Source organism: Petaurus breviceps, unplaced genomic scaffold (assembly GCF_028583685.1).
Source record: "Petaurus breviceps papuanus isolate PSGF00001 unplaced genomic scaffold, PetGlider_PUasm1.0 98, whole genome shotgun sequence".
Taxonomy (NCBI): Eukaryota; Metazoa; Chordata; class Mammalia; order Diprotodontia; family Petauridae; genus Petaurus; species Petaurus breviceps.
In genome coordinates this window covers 17,749,255-17,774,331 of record NW_027187460.1, presented here as the reverse complement: position 1 = coordinate 17,774,331, position 25,077 = coordinate 17,749,255, and the positions used below count along the sequence as shown (strand labels likewise).

Genomic DNA, 25,077 nt, shown 5'->3' with positions numbered 1-25,077 from the left:
ATGTTTCATAGCTAAACTCATATAACTTTTATCCCAAGTGCCACCCCTAGTGGAAATTAAAATAGCCGAGTTATAAAACCCTTAAATATGAATTTTTATCAGAATAGCTGATAGGCCTAAAGTAAATAGGCATTATCAGCTGCCTCTCTTGTACAGGTGGCTAAGGTGTAATGAAGAGTTCTTCAAAATATGTGAATCAAGACACAGCAGAGATTCATAGGCCAACAGCTGAAAAACTGTTTTAATGAATTCTATTTTATTTATATTAGTTTTTTTACAATCCATTGTCTTGAACCCTAAACTTCAGATTATTAGTTACAGATATTATAGTTTATTTAACTGTACTAGGGATATGTCATGTTATATTTACTTTTGAACAAAATCTGCATTAGATGAATAACAATTCAGTAAGGTTTTATAATGTTAATTTGTCCTTGTTAGAGCTTAAGCACCTTATCAAAATATTAATTTAAGTTTTCAAATCTTGTTTTAAATAACTTTGTAACTTGAGAGTACTGGATGCTGTAGTAATGTCTTTCACATATGTGAAGATGAACAATAAAATTGTTTATTTACAAGCTATGGCTCTAATTAATTTTCTGGCAATACCTTCTATAATCAGCATAGGGATTCTCTCCAGTTTATGGACTATTTATTTAAATGACTAAGCTTGCACTTATAATTCACATCTATAATGAGCTGATTCAATGATAAAACTGGTGACAACTGAGTGGGATACTTTGCAACGGACCTTTAATGTGTTATATCCAGCATGCCATTAGAACACTCAAAGATGCCCCTCTAAATACATAAAATACTTGCCTGCATATATTTACACTGAAACTTGGAGCTCTTGTGTTTCACTAGAAAAGGAAAATTATTCTGTCCTCAAATCGTGACCTTCCAAAGTTCCGAGGTCTGCAGACCTGATGATCATCCCTCACAAGTAGTCATGGGAGTGAGAGACCGATTGGGAAGAAGCTGTGGTTCATAATCCTAATAGTTGGGCTGTTACAGAAGCCTGTGTTGGTAAAAATACGTAAATGCATAGCACTATGATTATAAATCACAATAGGAATAAAGGAACATCAGACTTCTAAAAATAATAATTACATTCTGATACTATAGAGTTCACCCAGATCCATTAGGGTCCATCCTATTTCCAACATGGATTCAGATTATCCAGCATGGAGGACATATTGCAGACAAAAGTAATTAAATACTATTTCTGAAGAATCAGAAAATATAAACTTCTTTTTATTTACCACAAACATACAATAGGATGAAGGGGAAAACAGTGTTCTACAAAATGTGATGTATTTTATTTTCAGATACGAAATTTTAAACTTACATTTATATCTTTTTTGTGTGTTTGGGTTTTTTTTTTTTTGTCTTTTTTTAGTTAGTCCATTAACTCTACATGGCTGGTAGCTCTGATTTCATAATGCCTTTTGCTTGTGAAACTGGCTTCCAACACTAAAATGGGTTAAAGATAGTGTGCTCAGTCTATTAATTTGATCATCGTTTTCTGTGTTGAGATCTTTCCTTAAAGGGAACCTGTCAGACCCTTCAGATCCCAAAATTCAGCCTAGATTAAGTGATTTTTGCAATGATATATCCTCTAATTAAAAATCAAAACTCACTACTCTTGCTATGAAACAGAAAAATAAATTGTACTGTTTACTTATATGCCCAAGAGCATTGACAGATGTGCTTATCCAAGTGAATAGAAATATTTTATTAAATTTAAAAGAAAAAGCTCATCAAACTATAAGGTAACAGTATTTTAAAACATAATAGTAATTTGATGGGAAAAAATGTAGATCCAAAATTGACAGTGTCCCTTTAAAGATGGCCTTTTCAACTTAAAAAAAAAATGTGGGGTTCTTTTTGGTTTTTCATTTGTACTAGAGAGATGTTATGTGTTGCTTAACAATGTTTTTTTGGATACTAAAGTTGCTTAACAATCAAAGTAGAAAACAAGAACAACAGTGAAGAAACCGAAATAAAAATATCAATTTTTTATTATTTATTCAGGAGATTTCACCTAAACCTCAAAGTCAGAAAAAAAATGAAGCTGACATTAGCAGTTCTGCCAACACTCAGAAACCTGCACTGTTATCCTCAACTTTGTCTTCAGGGAAGGCTCGCAGCAAGAAATGCAAACATGAATCTGGAGATTCTTCTGGGTGTATAAAACCCCCTAAATCGCCACTTTCCCCAGAGTTAATACAAGTCGAGGATTTGACGATTGTATCTCAGCTTCCTTCTTCAGTGATTAATAAAACTAGTGAGCACAGATTTTTTAAAAATTAGTTACTTATCCTATAAGCAACATAATTTTGATTGTAGTTTTTAATATTGCTTTTTATGAGGTTGCTCTTAAAAATTCAGTCTTAATGGGAATGCTAGAGAAGTTTAAATTTATTTTAGATGTAAAACTGCTTATGTTTCTGACTTTTTTATGGTACAGAGACTATTATGGTGGTTGAGAAATCATGTCATTCAGTGACATATATTTCATCCCTAATTTGAATCTCCATAGCTAATAATGTAAACACTCTCAAATGCCTGATTTATTTAAATGAGAAAGATAGAGATGCAGAAGCAGACTCATCAGTGAAGTTTATGGTGAATCTTTTTTTATATTACCCAGAAATTCTGCCTTAGACATTAATTTACACCAGCCTCTCTCCCCAAAACACATCCATGCATACACACACGCACACGCGCATACACACACACACACAGACACACACACACACTCCTTTGGCCCTCCCATGCCCTCCAAAAAAAAAAAATACCAAAAAACTCTGTGCTAATTTTTCTATATCCATGAACTTCCACTTACCTCACTGGTAGGAAAAGGAAGGAGCCTCCTTGATAGAATTGAAAAAAATAAACATCTTAGTGGGCTATTGCTAGTCCTTTAATGAGTTAGAACAGTATTTTTTTTTAAAGGTTACTTATAGCAGTGGTGTCAAACTCAAAACAGAAATGGATCACTGCAGGCCACAAAAAAACCACAGGTTAACATTATCTATGTTGTATTTTTATTTATTTTGTTAAATCTTTTTCACTTGTATTTTAATATAGTTGAGACTGCCATCTGGAGTTTTGCAGACCACATGTAGTTTGACACCTCTGCCTTCATAGTTTTAAGTCAACAGCAGTTGTGCCCCTAATGGGTTTCTTGTGTTCTCTTATAGATTATAAAATCTATGTATATATTCTAGATAAAAAGGATATAATACTACTTGAGCAACTAAAACAAAAATTTTGGCCTTTTACTCACAGACCAATCAGTAATCGTAATTACTAAATGAAAATGACATGTCTCTTTGAAATACTACATATCTTACATATCTTATAACTATAAAATTTAGGCATTAAGAGGTCTACTGTGTTAAGCAGATATTTGTCTTTTCTTCAGTTCACAGTTGCCAAATAGTTTTTAAAAGAGAGGGGTATTTAAAAATTTTATATTTGTGATTTTTTTTTTAAAGACACATTTGGGTCAGTGACTTTAATTTTTGGAGGGTGAATGGGTAGAAAGGGGAGGGGGGGGGTGAGAGTGGGCCAAGAATTCAGCTGTTCTACATACTCTTCATTTTGTGACATTTCTCATAAAAACAATATCATCAGTATCCACAATGTCACATTACATTGGTAAGTATTTTTCTTTTGAGGATTATTCATATCTTGGACTTAGAACTACATAATATTATAGCAATTTACTTTTATTTCTACATTTTGATTTATAAATTGATTACCATGATGCACTATGCCTTGTACAATGCCTTGAATATAGTAGGTACTTAATAAATGATGTTTGTTGAATTTGAATTTGTGATGGGGCATTGTTGGAGTGAGAGAGGGAGAAGGAGTACCTTTTAAGCTCCAACACTTTAGACACCTTTTCCATCTCCCCTGTGATCTACACTATTAATATTAGGGGTTATATGAGTCTACCTTCTAAACAGACACACCTATCTATATGCCAAAAAAGCCTAAGACAAAGCGAATAAAGAAATTAATGTTCATTAAAAATGTATTACACTTTAGTAGGAAGTTACAGGGATTACTAGGTCACATTTACAAAACATGTAAACGTAAGATAGTATATTTATGTATGCTTTGTACCTTGAATAGATGCTTAATCAGTTGTTCTTTGTTATTTTTAAATAAATATGGCCCAAAATGTTCACAGAAATCCATGTAAAAAGATAAAAGCTAATTTGCATTAACTTTACTTTGGTAACTAAAGTAAAGCACATAGTATTTTGATATATTTTATAGTTACCCTTCCTAACCAGAAATTATAAATATCATTCCTTTTGTTATAGTGCATATTTAAAAAAAAATTCTTCTAATACAAAGGAACTATTTTTCTATAAGTGAAGAATTACAGATATTCACTCAGCTAACTCCTGATAGTTAACTATATTAATCCCCTTTGCATAGGAGTATGATCTCCCTCCCTCCCCATCAGTGTATTTATATTATTCAAAATAGACAACCCCAAATATTTTAAACTCTTGATAGTGCATTTTAGAGTCGAGTGCTTTGCTCATTAACTTTTTGCCAATGAAGGACCAAATTTTGCCCTTGATTAATTCCCATTTGGAGAATTCTAATTCCTGTGACTTTTGGAACATCAGATGGAATTTGAGCATATTTTTAAAGCATTTCCCTTCTTTAGTCACTAAAATATTATAAGATTAGCCTGGCATATCTCTGCTTCATGAACATTGAAAGATCTTTTTCTAGGTCCATCACAACCTGTGAATCCCCCTAGACCTTCCAAACATAGTGAGCGAAGAAGAAGATCACAGCGTTTAGCCACTTTGCCGTTGCCTGATGATTCTGTAGAAAAGGTTTCTTCTCCCTCTCCAATCACTGATGGAAAAGTGTTCTCCATCAGTTCTCAAAATCAGCAAGAGCCATCAGTGCCCGAGGGTAATGTATCCTAATTTAATATAGAACACAGAAAACAAAGGGAAAAAAACTAAATTATAAAAATGAGTTGAAAACTAAGACATTTCTGCTTTTTTCTACTGACATCTTTTGGACTGATAAACACTTGTATAACACTTTAATCCAAATTGATATTCATTGGATCAGTTTCTCTCTATTAATATTTTATTACATTCTTTCTTTTATGTAGTACCTGATGTTGCTCATGTGTCACTTGAGAAGCTTGGACCCTCTCTCCCTCTTGACTTAAGCCGTAGTTCGGAGGTTACAGCACCCGTAACCACAGAATCCTCTTTTAATGAATACCCCAGTACAGAAAAGGAAGATATACAGATGATTTCATATCATTCTTCCAAAGCAGTAACTGATGGAAGAGTAGCTTCAACAGTGTCAGGTAAAAAGATTCAGTTTATAAATAGTTAGGTTTGTAGTTATAGGGTATAGGAAAATGCTCTTTATCAGTTTAGATTTGTTAACTTTAAAATAGCAAAGGTTTGTATTTGTGCAGTAACACAAATGTTATTAAGGTGTAGGATCTCTCCCATTCCCTTTATTCCCCTTAAGTTTTCTGAGGTCCTTATGGATTCTCATTTATCCTTCAAGTTGTTATTTCCATATAGCCAAATTCCAAATGCTGTAACTTCTGATCATAGTAAGTTATATTGGAAGATGTGGCAACCGTGATTCTTAAAAATTAATTTATGCAGCTTGCATTATTACTGTTCTTACTGTCAGAAGAACTATGGATGTATCTAATTTTTGACAATTTTGAGACAGGTAAACATTTTTAAAATTTTTATCAGTGTTCCACAATTAAAGTATTTCTTGAGTTACAGGGGCAAATGCAAGTTGTTTTGTTTTGGAATTTTTTTCCCCAAAAAACAGGCTTAGCTTAAAAAACAATTCATATACAATACCCATAACCTATTTTCTTGAGGGGAGATAGGGTCCCTTTGTCTTTTTAAAATTGTTTTTTTGTAAGGCTTCTTTACTGTCTGAACTTGACATTTCTTGAGCATGAGTCTTATTTCTACTTACAGTCTACTTCTTCCTGTCTGCTTTGCATTCCTATTAAATAGAACTAATACTTGTTTGTAAAGGGATTGAAACATAAATAAAAAATGTAAATAAATAATTCAGAATTTAAAATTTTACTAAAACAGTGAGGGCCTAATTCAAGTTTAAGTGAAATATCAGTAATTCAAGTCATGTAGCCCAGTGAGACTTCCCTTCCCCACTCTGTATCTCAGGATAATGAAGTAGTTTTTTAATAAAAAATTATTTTCAAGTTTATAATATTCTTTAGGTAACTGGGCTCAAAGACAGTCATAAACCAGGGGAAAAACATTTTTAATCTTATTTTAAAATTAGGATATCAATGAATACTTTTATGCTTAAGATTACTTTTTTTAATGATGGAAAAAATTTTTTAACATAGGTAATCTTTTAAGAAGCATTGGTTAAAATAAACATCTATGAACTTAGAATGCTTACCTACCTTTTTTATTAACTTTTTTCACATTTTATCAAGGTCATGAAACTTTGAAAAATTCTTTTAAAATATAAATTTTTCATAAAATAATTTGGTTATTAAATTTATGAAATCAAGCAAAGTTGATTTAGCTTTTTCTTAATCATATAATAATATTTAAGTATATTTTAAAAGTATATGATGTATATTAAAATTCTTTTAAAAATATTTTCAAAATCTACAGAATATTTCTAACTACCTCTTTGTACAATAGTATTAACAGTGGTTGAAAATTTTATGGAACTATTATTACCTCAAGTAACTATATTTCTAGGAATAAATCAGTTAAGTCAGTTTCAAGTAACATAATGCCAATAAATGATAAGTGTGGAATTGGACAACCAACCTCTGTCTATGTTCAGTCAATTCTAGAACAAGCAAAAAAAGTAGATTCTCGGTTTGTAGACTGGAGTGTTCTCTAAAACTATTCACTTTATTATCTGTTTTAGAGAAAGCATATATCTGAACTTTCCCCTTATCCATTCTTTTCAGTAAACACTGAAAAGAAAGATCCTAAAACCATTTTCCAGCTTTAACTATAATAGACCTTACAATGTGCATCTTATTCAATTCCTTCACTATCTCTTTTGTTAACATGAAATTACCAGTCTAATATATCATTGTGAACCCTAAATTTGCCTAAATTCTGTTTTCCTCTATAAAGGTTAAAGTTAATTGGTACATTTAATTACGACTGCATTTTTTGTTAGTTGGAATTAGATAATGCTCTCCTTCCTCCATTCCCCTCCCCACAAAAAAAAAAAAAAACACAACTGTTAGGAAGCTTCTCAAATTAGGAAAATATACCAAAACTTTAAAGACATCCTACTTGGAGGTAGTATGTAAGATGGAAAGAGTGCTGGCTCTAAGCCAGAGGAATTGTGTTCAGATCCCACAAAGATACTTTCCACCTGGGTGACCTTGAACAGATCACTTAACTTCCCTCAAGTTTAGTTGTATAAAATGGGGCAGGTGAAATAAATGGACTCTGATGCCTCTTCCAGCACTAAGTTTATGATCCTACTGGAATTTAATATTCTAAATGCATCAGAGTTATAACTTGCCTTTGAGTACAAATGTTAACATAAACACTTAAAGGATATATTTTCCCTAAATAACTTTTTTTCAGTTTTCATTCAGACCTATGACTTCATGAGAACTTATGATGTGGAAATTTACTCCAACAGAGCAGCTTAGAAAGTTGTTGCCTTGTGCACTAAGAGTTTAAGTGACTTGCTCAGGATGTCAGAGCCAAGACTTAATCCTACGTCATCCTGTCTGTACGACTGGCCCTTTAGCCAGCCATGATTTCATAACTTCTTCTCAAAGAACCCTATATTGGAATTTTAAAAAATGTTGTAAAGCCACAAATAATGTAATTGCATCTATTACTTTTGCTCAGTAGCATATTCATATTATGAATCTTAAGTTTGTGACCTAAGATTCACAGTTCTCTCTTTTTTTTTTAATATGAATTGTTTTGGCATTGCTTGTTATCTGGGTATCAGCCTAGCTACCATCTCAAAATTCCTATGTTAGTCCTACAAAGGTGTTGTACTATGACATGTCTTAACACTTGATTATGTTTGCCTTCTTTTATTTGCTCAGAGAACATATTGTTTCTAGAAATGCCCAGAATGTGTTAACACTTGTTAAGATACAAATTCACTTGATAGTCCTTTATAATTTACCAAATGGGGGATACTTGGGAATTTTAATAACAAAATATCCCTAAGACATTGTAGCTGATTAAATTTAAATTTTATGTTGTTTCAAAACTTGCTGTCACTAGGGGTTTTATTCAACACTTCTGAGATTATTTTCCTAAAGATGGAGGACAGTTTGGTTACAATTAAAAGAGAAAGACTTTAAACTTCTTTCATTGTTTTCAAATTATGTCCTTACAAATGCCAGTAATAGAACTTGAATACTTAAAAACTCAAGCCAGTTTGGACTTCATCTTGAAATTCTAGGATAATGCTCAAGATCACACAATACATTTTTTGTAATTTTAGGATCCTAATCTCAATTGATTAAAAAAAAATCTTTAGAACAAAGATCTGATTTAGGATCTATCTTTTGGAAATGTGATTCTTCTCCTAAAAGGAGGATATATATTCTCTTTCTTATCATCTCTTAACTTCTACCTCAAGTGGTTATTCAGTATTACCTTATTGCTTGTCTATCACATGTCCCCAAATTTAGGGTGTCATATGCCTTTTTATAATAATTGAGATAGAAAATAAAACCTTTTATAGATATTTGGAATTTTTTTTAGTAGTATTAATGCATATGTACTGATTAATCTAGCCACTTTTCTAACCTAATTTCCCTTTGTGGCAAAATGGCTAGGTGAAATTTGGGCCTCTATAGTCATTTGGCTAATCAGATTTGGAAAAATCAGTCACCCATGTGAAAAGTTAATCTACAGTTTTCTCTGACATGGGGATAATAAGGTTGTTGTGAGGATCAAAGCAAGATATTACATGTAAAGCAATTTATTAATCTTACTACTATGAACAGGGTCAGTTTTTATGTGTTTTCTTAGTCTATACTCAGGTTTCAGAGATTTCTAATTCACAGTGTGAACTAGGCAGGTCAATCAAATAAATAGTCTTAATGCTTTTAATAATTGTGTGACCTTATGTGTCAATTAACTTCTTTCCTTTACTGCTTACAAAATGTATACAATAATAAATGCCTCTTTTTCTATTGGGTATTTAGAAAGTAGGTGGTTGGTTAATTATCACCTATACTTTTGTTCAACCTTGAAAGTTTCTTCCTGAGAAAAACTTGTCTAATTATAGTAAAGAAATTAACATACTTTTAAATTTTCAAATAATCCTGGGGGAGATAACCATCTATTCTTAGTGTTGTAAAGATAAGATTCATATATTATTTGGAAAGTTTTTGTATCATCATAGTATTTTTCTTTCTAGGAATAATTCCCTTTCTTGTTTTTACTCATCTATTTGAAATAGAAATTGTTATTAAAATGTCAGAAACTTGTTACCTTTGTGCAGTTTCAGAATATGGTAGTTGATAAGGAAATGGAGACTTCTTATACTTCCTTATTTTGATTAGGAAATTTCTTATGGAGACTTCTTATATTTCCTTATTTTGATTAGGAAATTTTTGAAGCCATAGGATATTGATGGATTAAAAAATGTTCAGCTACTAATGAGCTGTTGTTCATTTTTAATGAATTGATGACCCCTTTAAATGTTTGGTGACCCAAATCATAAATTTAATTACTTAATATCTTGGGAATCTTATCTGAAGAAAGACCAAGAATTTTATGATGATGGCCTGTGAATTTAGCCCTTCCTGAACCACAGTATAGTGGTGCAGCACTGAAGAGTTTTTTTTTTGGGAAAAGTTGTTCTTGGATCCTAGATAGACTACTGTGTATCTGATATGAAAGATTCCAGGGCTTTAAGTCCATCATTGTTTATTAAACAAAAAGTTTACTTTTTGAAACAGCTGAGAAAGCTAGATAGCATAGTAGATAGAATGCTGGGTCTGAAATCAGCCAGACCTGAGTACAAATCTAACCTCAAACACATGCTAGCACTGTGACTCTGGGCAAGTCACTGAAATGCTATCTGCCTCAGTTTACACAATTGAAAAATGGGGGTAATAGTAGTACTTGCCTCCCAGATTTGTTGTGAGGATCAAATGAAATAGTCGTAAAGTTCTTGGCACCAAATTTTGAAGTGCACATTTCCTACATTCTTCTGTTCCTTAAAGTTTTGTTTCTAAGTTATGTTTCTAAAACAACACCCCCCTCAAAAAAAAAAAAAACTTCATTTATGGCATTGATGTCTAACAAAGGAAAAAATTCAGGATCCATCCTTTCATCCTGTAAAAACCTCTAATTGATTTGGACTTAAATTACCTAATCCACTGCTATTCAAAGCCATTCCATAAGGCAAAAACACTTTCAGCTGTTTCTCATATTGTTATCCTAGCTTAGATAAAGAAATTTAATCCAGTACTGTCTTATCTAAAAGTGTAACATTAACTTAAAACTTGCTATTATGCCAACTTTAACATTAGATTTATAATATCACAGTTCCTGGGTTATAATAGGTGATTAATAAGTGCTTGTTATTGACTACGACTAGGAAACCAAGAAGCAACAAATTATATTAAATTCTACTTGCGAATATATATGGTTGTACTAAAAAAACAAGGAATCTTATAGTCTTCAGTTTTGAAAACACAGATTAAAGTTAGGAGAGAATTGGTAGACCATGTTTTCATCTTTATCTTGTCTATTCTTTCTCCAGAGACTGTAGAATAGGTTCTGAATGTTCTTAGTGTAATCATTAGGGACCAAAAACTAGGCCAGTTAAGTTCAAAGTGTTCAGTTACCAGGGTATCCACATCTATTGACATTTTTGACTATTTTGACTACAGCGGTTTTTGTAGATAGGATAAGCTACAGAAGGACCTGTGTCAGTGGAGTGAGTACCCACTTGGAGGAAATCCCAGATCCCCAAGGTAGTGAAGTAAAACCTTAGAGAAAGAATGAAAGGGGTAGTGGCTGAAGCATTTTGGTTTTATTACCTTCTTATCTTAGTTGAGAATCTTGAGGCAGATATTTATCTTTGCTTTGATTTCTCACATGTTTATCCTTCCCAAAGAATAGAGTAGATTACCTGAAGTCATTTTCCCTTAAATTATTAACCATTTTGGATGATTAATTTAGTGCTATTATATTCTGGGTTTGGGTTTTTTTTTGTTGTTGTTGTTGTCTGTGGATTTCTATTTAAGTTAGGTTAACTAATGAGGTTTGAGATAAGATAAAAGAAATACCACCTTTTATGCTAGCCAAGTATATGAAAATGTGTGTACCCATTGCTTTTAAATAAATTTTTAAAAGTGATAAATCTTTGCATTATAGAGCATCTGTCTTATACACAAAAAGTTCTGGGTTCAAATCCCAGCAGAATTTTTAATTTGGATGAAATGAGCATTAATAAGTGAGGGATCTTGACAATAAGAGGAGAACTAGGTTCAAATTCTGTCTCTGATGTTTACTACTTGTGTGATTCTGGGCAAATTAATCTTTCTGTGCTCCAGTTCCTTCATCATTAAAGTGAGAGTCTGATTACAAGATCTTTAAATTCTCTTCCAGGGCTCTAAATCCTTTTATTTTTTCTTTGTAGCTCTGGATACATATTGGTAAAGTTATATATCTTTCAACATATAGCGATTTTTTAAAAAATACATTTTACATTTAGGCAGTATATTACTACCAAAAAATTGTTTAGTATAAGTTAAGACATTTAATGAAATGAGTGTTTTAGGTTATTGAGGTTAATTTTCTTTAGAAAATTAGGAGGTAGGGATCAGTCTTTAGGTTTCGTTGGTAAAGGGAATGCCTAGTGAAGAAGCTCCCTCTGCCAATGCAAATCAGTACCTGCGCAAATTCATATTTATAGAATCAGATGGTGGGGAGGAGGGGCCTGGTGTGTGGCAATGGGGAATGGGGACTAAGGAGCTACCTGATGACTTGGACTTAAACCCAGGTCTCCCTGGTTCCAAGGTGTGTTCTTTATCCACTATGCTGCAGCTTACTCCAGTCATAGAGATTCAATATTTACCCTTAAATGTGACCAAAATATATTTGAATTTAATAAAAGCCTCAGTATTCAAGAATAATAGTAACTTAGGGGAGGCTAGGTGGCGCAGTGAGTAAAGTGCTGGCCCTGGAGTCAGGAGGTCCTGAGTTTGGTTCCCCCCTCAGGTGTAACCTTGGGCAAGTTACTTAACCCCAATTGCCCTCCAAAAGGAAAAAAAAAAAAAAGCCAGGTGGCTCAGTGAGTAAGAGCACCGCCTCCAGTGTTAGTATGACCTGGGGATCAAATCTGGGCTCAGATACTTAGCACCACACCCAGAAATAACTGGCCATGTAACCTTGAGCAAGTTACTTAACCCCAATTGCTTTAAAAAAAAATAATAGTAACTTAGTACTTGACAGTAAATAATTTTTTAATATGTATTTTTTAAGAGAGGCAACAAATAAGTGTCAAAGTAAAATCATTGAGCTGGGGCTTAAATGGCCTCTTCTCTCTGCTACTACCTTGCTGTGTGACATTGGGTAATTCACTTCACCTTTTCTGTCCTCAGTTATAGTTTTAACAGTTTTTACATCTCAGAAGGAATGAAAAATAATTTATTTGTGTGTACATCTCAGAAGGAATGAAAAATAATTTATTTGTGGAATAGTTCCATCTTGACTTAAGAAAAGTTGGCACATGATACATTTGTAATGGGGATTGAAAGTTCAGGTTTGTTTTAGGTGTTTATAAGCTAAATTTTAATTTAGTTTTGAAATGGATTTTTAAAAATATGTATATTTATTCATTACTATATTAAATTTAATACTTCGTTTGGATGGTCTGAGCATCTATACTGACTTAATTTTTATTACAATAAGGCAACATGCATTTAAGCAGCCTTATGCAGCTATGTGGGAGAAAAAATAAACAATAATAAATTAAATATTTACCTAACAAAATTCTGAAGGACCATCTATGGCCATCTGTCTGTCTCTTTCTTTTTCCCCAATCCCATCTTTCTTTCTCCCCCCCTTTCCACTTTCGCTCTTGGTCTCTCCCCTCCCTTGTCTATCTGTTTGTCTCTCCGTTCTTCTCTCTCTTTCTCTCTCCCCTCCTTCCTCTTTTTTGCTTCCTCTCTGTTCTCTTTCTCTCCCCTGTCTCCCTACCCTCCTTTCTTCCTCTTCTCTCATTCCTTCCTCCATTCCTTCTCTTCCTTACTCCACCTTTCCCTTTCTCCCTCTTTTTATTTCTACCTTCTCCTTCCTCCTTACACACTTAGGTTTTCATACTGATATCCAGAAGTTTTTGGAAAAAACATAAAAGCATCTCTGTATGCAGTGCCAATAAGTAAAATAATTTTAAATTCAGTAGGGAAATTTTATATTTAAAGGAATTCTGTAATAAATCCTTTTGATAAAGTTTACTGATCATAAAATTTTTTCTAAAGCATTCCCATATTTATTTTTGAGTAAATTAAAAAGATATTTGTTGTTAGAACTTGTGCCAGTAAAATAAAATAGCACTTTTTAAAAAAAGTTCTATGTTGATAATACTGTGAAATATTGCAAAGAAAGAACTCTACATCATTCTATCCCACTAAACTTATATGTTGTTTCCCCCCACCCCAAACCCACAGGAGTATTGAAAACAGAAAAAAAAGTGAAATTGGAAGAGAAAAGTTCAACGACATTTGGTATGAACAGAAAATAATATTTAAGCAAAAGGCTAAAGCTTGAGAGAAAGGGAGAGCATAACCTGCCCCTTCCTTTTTACCTGTTATGCTCTTTTAGGTGTAAGTTCTCATCTGTTTTAGCATATTTTAAAGAGAAAAAAAGTTTAAACAGTGGGGATGGGGAATTTTATCTATCTAGCTATGGGCCTCTGTCACTGAAAATGAATGGATATCTACAACAATTTAGGTGGCATCTTAGCTAATCATGCATTATGCCAATATGAATCAGCTCTCTGTCCTACTTCAAACACTTAACTGACCTGTGCACTGCTCTATAAAAGGACTTAGAAAATTAAATCAAGTACATTCAAGGTTATAAAGTAGCATTTTGAGATTCACTAGAGATAATGAAGATGATTGGGTTGGGATCTAAGAGAAATATAAGATGCACTTTAGGTTTTATTTCTAATAATGTACACAGAGATGAAAAATATAGAGATAAAAGGGAAGAACAAGTAGAGGAATAGGATAATTTGCACTCCAAATATAATGCTGATTTTTAAATAAATATTGTGCACATACTTATTTTAACAAATTTAAAGCTTTTTTTCCACAGATGGTGACAGGCATGAATATGTGAGGTTTAGATATGACTATAAACTATGAAAGATACTGACTATTCATAATATTGGTCAGGTCCCTGGAAGAATATAGGTAATGAAATTCACAGATAGTTTCAAAACTTCATTTTAACCATTTTCCCCAGCCACCTTTTACATTAAATTTTTCAGATAAGCATTGGCTACTTTGTGATCTACTAGCTTTTTCTACCTTTTTTTTTTCCTTGTAATTGAAATACTACAATAAATCAAAATCAGGAAATCAAACATAAAACGAGAAGGGACCTAGATAAAATGCTAATTAGGTAACCTCTGAATAAGTGAAAGTTGGTAGCTGTGTGAACTTAAATAAAAGCTAAAAACCAATGGATATTCAGTTGCAGTGTAAAAAAAAATTTAGGAAACATAAGAAAATCTTACTTGAACATTGTCTTTCACTTTCAACTTTCTCATGAAATTGCATATTAGTACATTGTATTAGAAGACTCTTTGTTAATTTTCCAAGAAAACCCTTCTGGGGAGTATAATTTTTTTCCCCTATTCTATTTATGTACATACATTCAAAGATTATCTAGAAAGTGATCTAGTTTAGTTTTTCTGTTTCTTAAAAAGAAAAATGCTAATTTTTTGTATTGATATCATATTTGGTTTTGAAAGAATATATTTTTATGGTTTTTCTTATTAAAATTAAATTTTTCTTATTAAAAATTACATTTAGAAATACTGGGCCCACTCCTTCTTTGGGCAGGTGACTGGAATAACCGATTTAAAACTTAAAATGTCACACTTAGGTTAATCATAAAGGAAAAATTCTAGGACTGATAATGACTATTAATATGTTCTATTGTGTCATTCAGGTAAGAAGAAGGAAAAGGACAAAGAGAGAAAGGAGAAAAGAGATAAAGATCATTTCAGACCTAAACAAAAGAAGAAGAAGAAGAAGAAAAAGAAATCCAAACAGCATGGTAAGTTATATAAAATGGACATTTTTAAAAAATTCTGATTATTTCCTCATGTATCACATTTTAGAATTCCCATGTTGTTGAAAAGGCAAACTTCTGGTGAATATATTTTCATTTATTTAACTCATTTAAAAATCAGTCATCTCACTACATACAGCCTTGTTAATATAATTTGTAAATTTTTGGTGGGTCCTTGCTCTCTCAGAGGGCTCCCAAACATCTAAAGAAGATTTCTTTCAAGGGGACTGACCAGGAGAGGAACCCTCTGAGGTGGCTGAATTCTTTCTGTGTTCTTTCTTTTCTCTAATGCTTTCATTAACTTCTGGAGGCTCTAGATTGGTGACATACTGGAGACACTGTTAGAATCAACCAGTAATCAAAATTCACATGACTACCTTACACTTTTTAGACTATAATATAAAAGTGTAATATAGAAACAAGAGACCTTTGAAGTTCTTCAGGTTGTTCAAGTTACATAAGCGAAAGGCAGTTGGGACTTAAATTCTGTGGTCTCAGTATCCCTGTTGTAGTTATTCTTAAATTGATCTAGGGTTATGGGGCCATCAGCAGAAGGAAATCCATTTTGGGCATAGTCAGAAGGTTGCCAGATGATTTACTTCCCAGTATTCCCATAAGAGTGTGAAGTATACAGCCTGATGGGATATATACAGTGTGAGTAGTGGTTGCATGAGAAACTTTCTTTGCTAATGTTTTTTTGTTTTTAGAATATTAAATATGAAATAATTCAAGTATTGTATTACACATCAGTTTATTCATTGTAAACAAAGGCTTAACATTTATCTGTTTTCCTTCAAATTTTCCATGGCTTTTTATCCATGTTCATTCTTACCAGATAGCCTACAACACCTTTTATTGGTTTTTTCAATATATTTTGAGCCCATAAACATTCTGAAGCCAAATTATTTTGGAAAAATGCTTTCTTAAGTGATAGTACCTTAAGGGGGAAGAAAATGATAGAGATTGGTCAAGAACAAAGTACTAAAGACCATTTGGAAACAAAATAAGAATGGTAATGTTTTCTGGAATCCTCAACATGGCTTCAGGGCCTGCTCAAATGCTCTAGGAAGACTTCCCAATCTCTCAGTATCTCAGAAGTAATCTCTTCTTTCTCAGAACCCTTATAACCCTCTGCCTTTTGCACTTTTTTTTTGCTTTGTTATTATGGGGATTTTGGTACATCTTATTTCCCTTAGCAGATTGTAATTTCTGTTAGGATAAGGATTATTTCATTGATTTTTTTTTTAGCCTCCTTCAGTGTATTGTTCATAATAATTTCTTATATTTGTTTAGTTTGTTACTGAGGACAGAGAGTGTCTCTAAGAGAGACTGGTTGTGGCAGAGAAGAAAGGAGATCAATAGTGATATTACTGACCTGCTTATATGTAGGGACTTATACTAAAGACTTGTGGACAATTCTGGGTCATCCTCTTCTGTTGAGTGACAAAGGATAACTCCTTTTAATAAAAATTTCACTGTATACATTTTAAAAGAAGAACTATAAATAAGAATTTCTAAGTTCTTTAACTACGTACTAAATAAATATGGAAGATACTGAGATACATTGCTTTTTATATATACTGTATTAAGTATCAAATTGTAGTCTATGGTTATCACTGAGAATCTTTATTATTAATTACTAAGCTTGAGATAATTCTGGTCCATTGACATTTTATTCTTCTGTCACCTGAGAAGTGATAATGACCCCCAAATGACAAATGTATAAGTGATCTCGAGATGAAAACAGTTTCAAAAAAAAATTAAAATTTCAAAATAAATAATAATTTTTAAAATGCTGTTAACACATGGGAGTTCCTAATAATTCAGAAGTTTCAGCAAACATTTATCAAGCACCTACTCTTTATGAGACACCTGTGCTGGATACTGAGGTTTCAGGGTGAAAAGATATAGTTTATTCCCTCTAAGAAAAGCCAGTCAAATAAAGATAAGGAAGGGATACAAGTAATTTAATAGATAATAGAAAATAAATATTGCATTGGAGAAGCATTTAATGCTATGAGACATCCAAGGAAGATGACATTTTCAACTGGGGGAAGTAATCTTTTATGATCACTTCATGGCTTCATGGAGTAGTATGCTATCAGTACTGATATGGCAGGTGCTTAATAAATATTGTTAACTGAGCTCAACTTGAAGAGCATGGAGATTTCAGCAGACAGACATGAACCAGGGAAGGGAGAAAATGTGAATTTCAGATATGAAGGCTGGTATGAGTAAGAACACAGGGGCAGGAAAAGGAACTTGATTTTAGGAATGATTAATAATTCATTTTGATTGATATATTAGGTTTTTCAGGAAGACTAAAATGTTGATAGAAAAATAGAGTGGACCCAACTGTGAGTGATATAACTGTGAGTCTAGCACAGAAGTGAGGAGCCTGTAGCCTTGAGGCCACAAGTAGCCCTCTAGGCACTCAAGTGTGACCCTTTAACTGAATTCATACTTCACAGAACAGATCTCCTTAGTAACAGGATTTGTTCTGTAAAACTTTGATTCAGTCACAAGGCCATAACCAAGGACCTAGAAGGCCTTACCCAAGGACCTAGAAAGCCATATGTAGCCTTGAGGCCACAGTTTCCCCACCCCTGGTCTAGCATATAAATCACTCACACACAGTTAGAACAAGATTTGAATTTTATTTAATAGGCAGTAAATTAGCATTGACTTTTTTTTTTTAGGTTGGAAATTGAGGTGATCAGAACTGTAAATTAAGAATAGTAGCCAAAATGGTTTGGAGACTGAAGGGAAACAAGTTTTAAGACCATTGTGAATGGTAGTGAGAAGCCTAAATAAATCTGGAAGTAGAATCTAGGTCTAAAGAATACTTATGTAGTAGAATCCAAAGGACTTTGTACCTAATTAAATGTGGGGTAAAGTTAAAAAAAAATGTAGTCTTTAGGTTTCAAGCTTAGCTAAATGAGAGAATAATGTTATTAATAAAAATCAGGAAATCAGAGTTTGAGAAAATATGACTTTGGCTTTGAATATTTTAAATATGAGGTGCTATTAGAAATCTAAGTAATTGGAAATATTTAGTCGGTAGCTTAAAAGATATGAATTTGGAAATTATTAACATAAAGCCCATAATTGAAACTATAGCTGTGGATCAGATTGCCAAAAGAAAAGGTTTAGAGAGTCATGAGAAAAGAGAACAGAATCTTTGGAGTTACTCACACTTTAGGAAAAGATTGAAATATGTAATGAAAAATTTTAAATTTGTTTTTTTTTTCCCTTAATGTTGCTGTAATATCATTCCCACTTCTCTTCACAGAATTTCTGATATCTCTGCATTAGTCTCTGGTCCCTTTTTTGTTAAAAGAAAAAATACACACAAAAGTAGAATCTTATTCTCTAATGTACAGATTGAAAAATAAGCCATATTTATTTAGCTTATGCTCTTTCCTGGGAGGAATTTGGCATAATCTGCCTTTCTTTTGCTTTTTTAACTCTTATTTAATATTTTCAGTGAAGCAATAATTTACTTGAAATAAATATTACCATACAAGAGTGGAAAGCAACTTTGATTCTTAAGGTATAGCACAATATAAAAGAAAAATATTTACTTTCTACTAAATTGTTTTAAAAGATTTATGACTTTATTGCTTTGCATACTTGATTATCAATCCAGATTATAAAGGAATTAACACCTCTTAACCAAATTCCTGGTGTAGAGTATTTATGCAATTAGCTAGTTGTTGTTCAGTCAATCACTCATGTTCAACTCTTTGTGACCCTGTGGACCATAGCATGCCAATATTTTCCATGGGATGGTTTGCCATTTCCTTTTCTAGTGAATTTAGGCAAACAGAGGTTAAGTGACTTGCCCAGGGTCCCATAGCTGTTAAGTATCTGAGGCCACATCTGAATCCAGGTCTTCCTGACTTCAGGCCCAGTATCTACTATCCACTGAACCATTTGGCTGTCTGTTGCAGTGAGCTAGACAAGTACTCAAAATAGGTCAAGACCTACAATTTTTAGTCTGATAGGACCTTTAAGAGCTTGTATTCCATTGCTGTAACTTAAGAGAGTTCTCATAGAGAGACCCTTCCAAAATAAAACAAGGATTTGGAGTAGAATTTTAGTGAAAATATGTAAAATATAAGGATATTTATTGTCACTTTTTTTTTTCATTTTTTAAGACCTTAATATGTTACCACTTATGATGGTTTTTCAGAAGTCATGTGAGACTGAAGAATTGGTCTGAGGGTTTTCAGATTTTTCCAAGAAAGAATATGATATAAATTGATTGGATATTGGTATAAATTGATTTATCTTCATTTTGGCTTTATTTGTGGTATAGCTATGATTTGCCTCGACATATAATTCCAATATGTATTCTATAAAATCATTGAGGTTAAGAAGATAATTTCCTGCTTATTTTTTTGCTCTATACTTCATATTCAACCTTCTTTCTTTTTTTCTTAAAGTCATATATTAATGAGTAGATGTATCTTCTAGGATAGTTTTCCCATTTTCTCAATTCCTTATGTTAAATTGACTCCTTTTATATTGCTTTGTTGGACATTATAGTATAATAGATAGAATGGTGGACTTGGAGTCAGAAAGACCTCGTTTCAAACATTTCCTCTAATATTTTTATAATAGCCAGTGTTTGTATAGCAATTTAAGGTTTGCAAAGTGCTTTATGTGTTATCTCATTTGATCCTCACTACAACCCGTTGAGGTAGTATCCACATTTGGAAGATGAAGAAACTGAGTCAAAGAGAAGTTCACTAACTTGCTCGAGGGCACCCAGTTAATAAATGTCTAAGGATGAATTTGAATTCTAGTCTTCCTGACACCAAGTCCAACACCATTTACTCTACCTACCTATCTGCCTTCAGAATAGCTATCATTGGGGTGGCTAGGTGGCACAGTGAATAGAGGACCGATCCTGGAGTCAGGAGGTCCTGAGTTCAAATCCAGCCTCAGTCACTTAACACGTAGTAGCTGTGTAACCTTGGGCAAGTCACTTAACTCCAATTGCCCTGCCGGGAATTCCCCCCTCCAAAAAGAAAAAAAAAGAACAAAATAGCTACCATTTATATATAGTATTTTAAGGCTTCCAGAGTGCTTTACATGTTATCTCATTTGGTCATTTTTAAACCTTGTGAGTAGATGCTATTTTTTCCTTCACTTTACAGATAAGGAAATTGAGGCAGAGACTCAAACAGGGTCATACATCTAGTAAGTATCTGATGCAGGATTAGAACTCAGATCTTCCTAACTCCAAATGACATATTCTATCCATTGAGTCTAAGGCAATTCTTTAAGACAACTGCAGTTTTCATTGCAGTCTTCATTGGTTGAAAGAGATCCCACATCCCTGAGATCCAAGATAACTTGATAAATCATAGATCCTTGATATCGATATGTTTTTTTAGTTGTTTCATATATTAATATTTTCACTTCTTGAGTTCTTCATTGGGTCTGTGATCTTATTGATGAAAGTATTTCCTCAGAAGTGCAGATGGAAACCTATTGATATTCTTAGATTCAGCAATACCTCTAGTAGGACTTGCCCAAAGAGATCAAAGAAAGAAGACCCATATGTACAAAAATATTTATACTAGCTCTTTTTGTGGTGACAAAGAATTGGAAATTGAGGATGGGAAATGACTGAACAAGTTGTCATATATGAATATGATGGAATGTTATTGTGCTGTAAGAAATGATAATGGTGGTTTAACAGAAACCTGAGAAGACATGTATGAACTCATGCAAAGTGAAGTGAGCAGAATCAGGAGAATAATTTATACAATAACAACAATATCATGAAGATACACAACTTTGAAAGACTTAGGAACTCAGATCAACCCAGTGACCCACCACAATTCCATAATGAACCATGAAGCATGTTATCAACCTCCAGATAGAGAGGTGATAGACTCAGAGTGTAAATTGAGGCTTTTAATCCCCTTGTACATGGCCAGTGTGGGAATTTGTTTTGCTTGACTGTGCATGATTGTAATAGGTTTGTTTTTCCTCCTTTCTCATTTAGGGTGAGGTGGGGTTAAAAGGGTGGGTGAAAAGTTGGATCTTGGCTGATTGACAAAATATTTTTTAAAAAGAAATAATGAAGATGATGTGAGAGGAAGAAAATAAGGACCTGAAAATAAGATAAATTATTTTTAAAACAAAATGAATATTAAAAAATAAATAATGAATGTAGGAAGAAAGAAAAAAAAAGGAACCCATTTATACCTTCTTCTCTTATGTAGCTCTTATAACATGTTTTCCCATAATTCATCCATAGGGGGTCCACTTAACATGTGGAATTAAAACTCTAGAACTCTTGACATAACAAATGCCAAAGGAGTATACAAGCTAGCCATATTTTTATCTTTCACTTTTACTTTAGAACTAATTTTCTTTTCTGGTCCTGCTTCGCTTTAATGACATTTTATACCATATGTTGTACACAGTTATTTCTTGGTAATATGCTCCAACTTACTTGTACCTATTGTATATCCCTTCCTTTGCCTTTTGAGTAATCCACACCCAGATTCAGAGATTGTGATATTTCATGATTCATCTATATATAATAACGCTAAAAAAAGTGCTCAAATAGATGAATATAACATGAATAAATATGAATGCTCCATCTGTTAATGGAGATCACTACCTGCCCATTTATGCCTATGCATCTTCCCCTAGCCATCCCCCCAAAAAAAAGATTATTACTCTTTTTACTTTTGCCCATGTATTCCTGTATCTTCAGAAGAGTGAGGTGCATCTAATTTTAGTACATGAGGCTTTCTTGCTTTCTCTTAGTATTGTAAGGATACCAGTAGAGCACATAGACCATCCGTTGGTGGCTCTTGTGACCCAACTCCATAAAGAATATCAGTGTTAAAAATGTGAACCTTTGTTTCAAGAAGGTTGGGGGTCATTAAAAATCCTTCACTATTCATATTTAGTACATTCTGCTCTTTTCCTCTTATTAAATTTTGGGCCTAGTTAATTGTTATTCTGCAGTTTCTCTCTGAGATATAAATACTTGTATATATGTATGAGATATATGAACATCTTGTTGGACTATCTATTCATACCAAATATCATTTTCTGAACAATATAGAACTAGGAAAATAAAAGTGAGTGAATATAGTGCGAAATTAAAAGTCATTAACTGACCTATTTAAACAAGCTGTGGGTTCCGAAAATTTTGAAATAAATAAAAGAATAGCTCTTTACACAGCCTATCACTGTTTCCTAAGGGAGATTAAAACAATATAAATCAGTCACCACAAGGAACCCAGAGGAACCTAGAAACTCCTTAGACAGCAAAGCACTGGCTTTTGTCAGGTGGAGAGAAAGAGCAGTCAATGGCATCATAGGTTTTAAAAATAAACTTAGTCTTTAGTTTTATTATATGAAGTTGGTTAAAGTTTATAAGCAATACTTCCTTTTAAAACAATAAGAAGTAGTGGAAGCAAATATAGTTTACAGTAGTAGTGTCAAACTCAAATAGAAAAGGATTCCTGTGAGCTGTATATTGACTTAGAAAACCACAAATTAACATCTCTTTCATATTGTATCTTTTTTTTGTGGGCTGCAAGTTTGACACCCCTGCTTTATAGAATGCTTGACAAGAGACGCATTTGAACCATATCATCCAGAGATCATTCAGGATGAAGATACAAGGGTAATAAATAGGTAAAAAATGTAAAGATCCATTAAGATTTTTAAAACAGTTTTCCCCATCACTGACAGTTGGCCACTGCTTTAACAGTATAGCCCTCAATGTGCTCTATGTGCAAATAGAAATGTTCCTAAAGGAAACAAATAGAAAAGGAAAGTTGGAATAAGTCACCTATACACAAAGGAGGTTTGTGATGTTAAAGAGTTATAAGGGTATTCTAGGACTAATTGTCCACAATTAAATTATAAACTTCCAATGGTCAGGGATCATGTTTTCTTATTCTTTTGAATTTCTCTATAATGTCTTCTGTACCTAGTAATTTGTTTTTCAAACAGTAATAGCCCAGTAAATGTTTATTGTCTGACTGGCTTAAGACATCCCCTTCACTTAAAAATATCAAATGAGTTGTCTTTCTACTTAATAACTTTGTAACTTCCTTTAGTATACCAAAGATATATAAAATCTCTCTTCATTGATAGGGTAAAGAGTGTAGCCCTGTGATTATCCATGTGCTAGCTGGTTTGAGACCAGCAAAAGTAGAGACTTCTCCACTTGAACCCCCCACATTATCTCCATGACCCTATCAGTAGATGACTTTTACTCTTACTTTAACTGACATGATCAAGAATGTCCTGATGAGCTCATTAATCTCCCTTACTCCACATCTCAAATCTATATTTTACCTTTGCCTATTATTAATCAGTCTATATTCCAATTGGTGAGGAAGAGTTGGTCCTTTTCCTTATCAAAGTCACTATGCCTTTCATCCCATCCTCCTCTCTTCCAGTAGTTTGGCTCACTGGTATCTTCAGTCTCTTTCTATATATTGGCTTCTTTCCTACTCTAGGTTCATGGCTAGGAATTCCCTATCCATAAAATTCTCTCATTTAATAGTGCAGTCTCCCCATGGTGTCACCATATATTTCTTATCTTTACATAGCCATAATACTAGAAAGACTCACTACTTTGAGTTCCTCATAATCCACTTATTTATTTAAAGCTAGTTTACTAGGTCTGACCTCTCTTCCTTAGCCAAACTCCTTGAAAAAGTTATCTACCTTCATTCCATTCCCTTCTCGACCCTATTCAATTGACTTTTGATGTCATAACTCAGCTAAAATTGCTCTCCAGTAAACTTAGATTTTTTATTGTGATTTTAAACTTACAAAAATGAAAATTTCCATACACAGAGAACACAAAAGAGGATTGTATATGAAACCATGAATTCCTATTTCATACTGATTGATTTTTTAAGTATATGATAAATTCTGCATGTTATTTTCAAAACTGTCCTGATTGTGCATCCTTCAGACCTTCCTTCTGTTCTCTTCTGTGCATTTTAAAAAATATTAATGTGACATTTTTATTTTGGCATTACTGTTTCTGAACTGCTTTCCTCTACACTTATCAAAAAATGGAGAAAAAGAAAGAGGGAGAAAAATCCATGTAACATAAACATAGGCAAGTAAAAACCATACATTGGCCATGTATAAAAATGTCTGTCGGCAAACATAAGCCCTCAGGAGACATGATTCATTATAATTAATGATGATAAAGTGTTTAACACAGTGCCTGGCATAGTAAGTTTTATATACATGTTAGGTAGTAGTAGTAGTGGTGGTGGTGGTGGTGGTGGTGCTCTTAAGTTTGCCAAAGTTGTAGCTGCTGTTGTATAAACTGTTTTCCTACTACTGCTCTCTTCCTTTTGTTATCAGTCCGTACTACCCAGGATTCTCTGAAAGAATCTCTTTCATTATTTCATGTTATATAAAATAGTATTCCATTTCTTCTGCATACCACAATTTGTTTAGCCATTGTCCAGTTGATTAAGGGGCAGTAAGGATCAGGAAGTTTCTTCTGCTTGCTGTACAATGCCTGGCTATTCGAAGGTGCTTAAAAAATGTTTATTTACTGACTATTGACTTCCTATGCTCTCCTAGCATTACCCTCCCTTTTAAGCTTACTTTTCTAGTTTCTTGTTGAATGTGATACATTTCTATACCAAATTCTGAATGTGTTCAACTCTCCTTTGTCCTGTTTCAGATGGACAAAGATAAAAGTAAG

At 33.0% G+C, this 25,077-nt stretch overlaps 1 protein-coding gene across 14 annotated transcripts in view; it reads left to right on the top strand.

The window, feature by feature from the left end:
• PHF20L1 (PHD finger protein 20 like 1) overlaps window positions 1–25,077 on the top strand; it is a 124,536-nt gene that overhangs the window by 55,830 nt on the left and 43,629 nt on the right. For 7 of the 14 annotated variants that reach the window (XM_069081166.1, XM_069081172.1, XM_069081170.1 and 4 more), the window contains 5 exons: window positions 2,038–2,290; window positions 4,771–4,959; window positions 5,168–5,371; window positions 13,715–13,771; window positions 15,228–15,335. In XM_069081166.1, the coding sequence (XP_068937267.1) occupies window positions 2,038–2,290; window positions 4,771–4,959; window positions 5,168–5,371; window positions 13,715–13,771; window positions 15,228–15,335 (811 nt within the window). The remainder of the gene's footprint in view (window positions 1–2,037; window positions 2,291–4,770; window positions 4,960–5,167; window positions 5,372–13,714; window positions 13,772–15,227; window positions 15,336–25,077) is intronic. The other 7 variants (XM_069081176.1, XM_069081169.1, XM_069081178.1 and 4 more) reach the window with 5 other exon arrangements.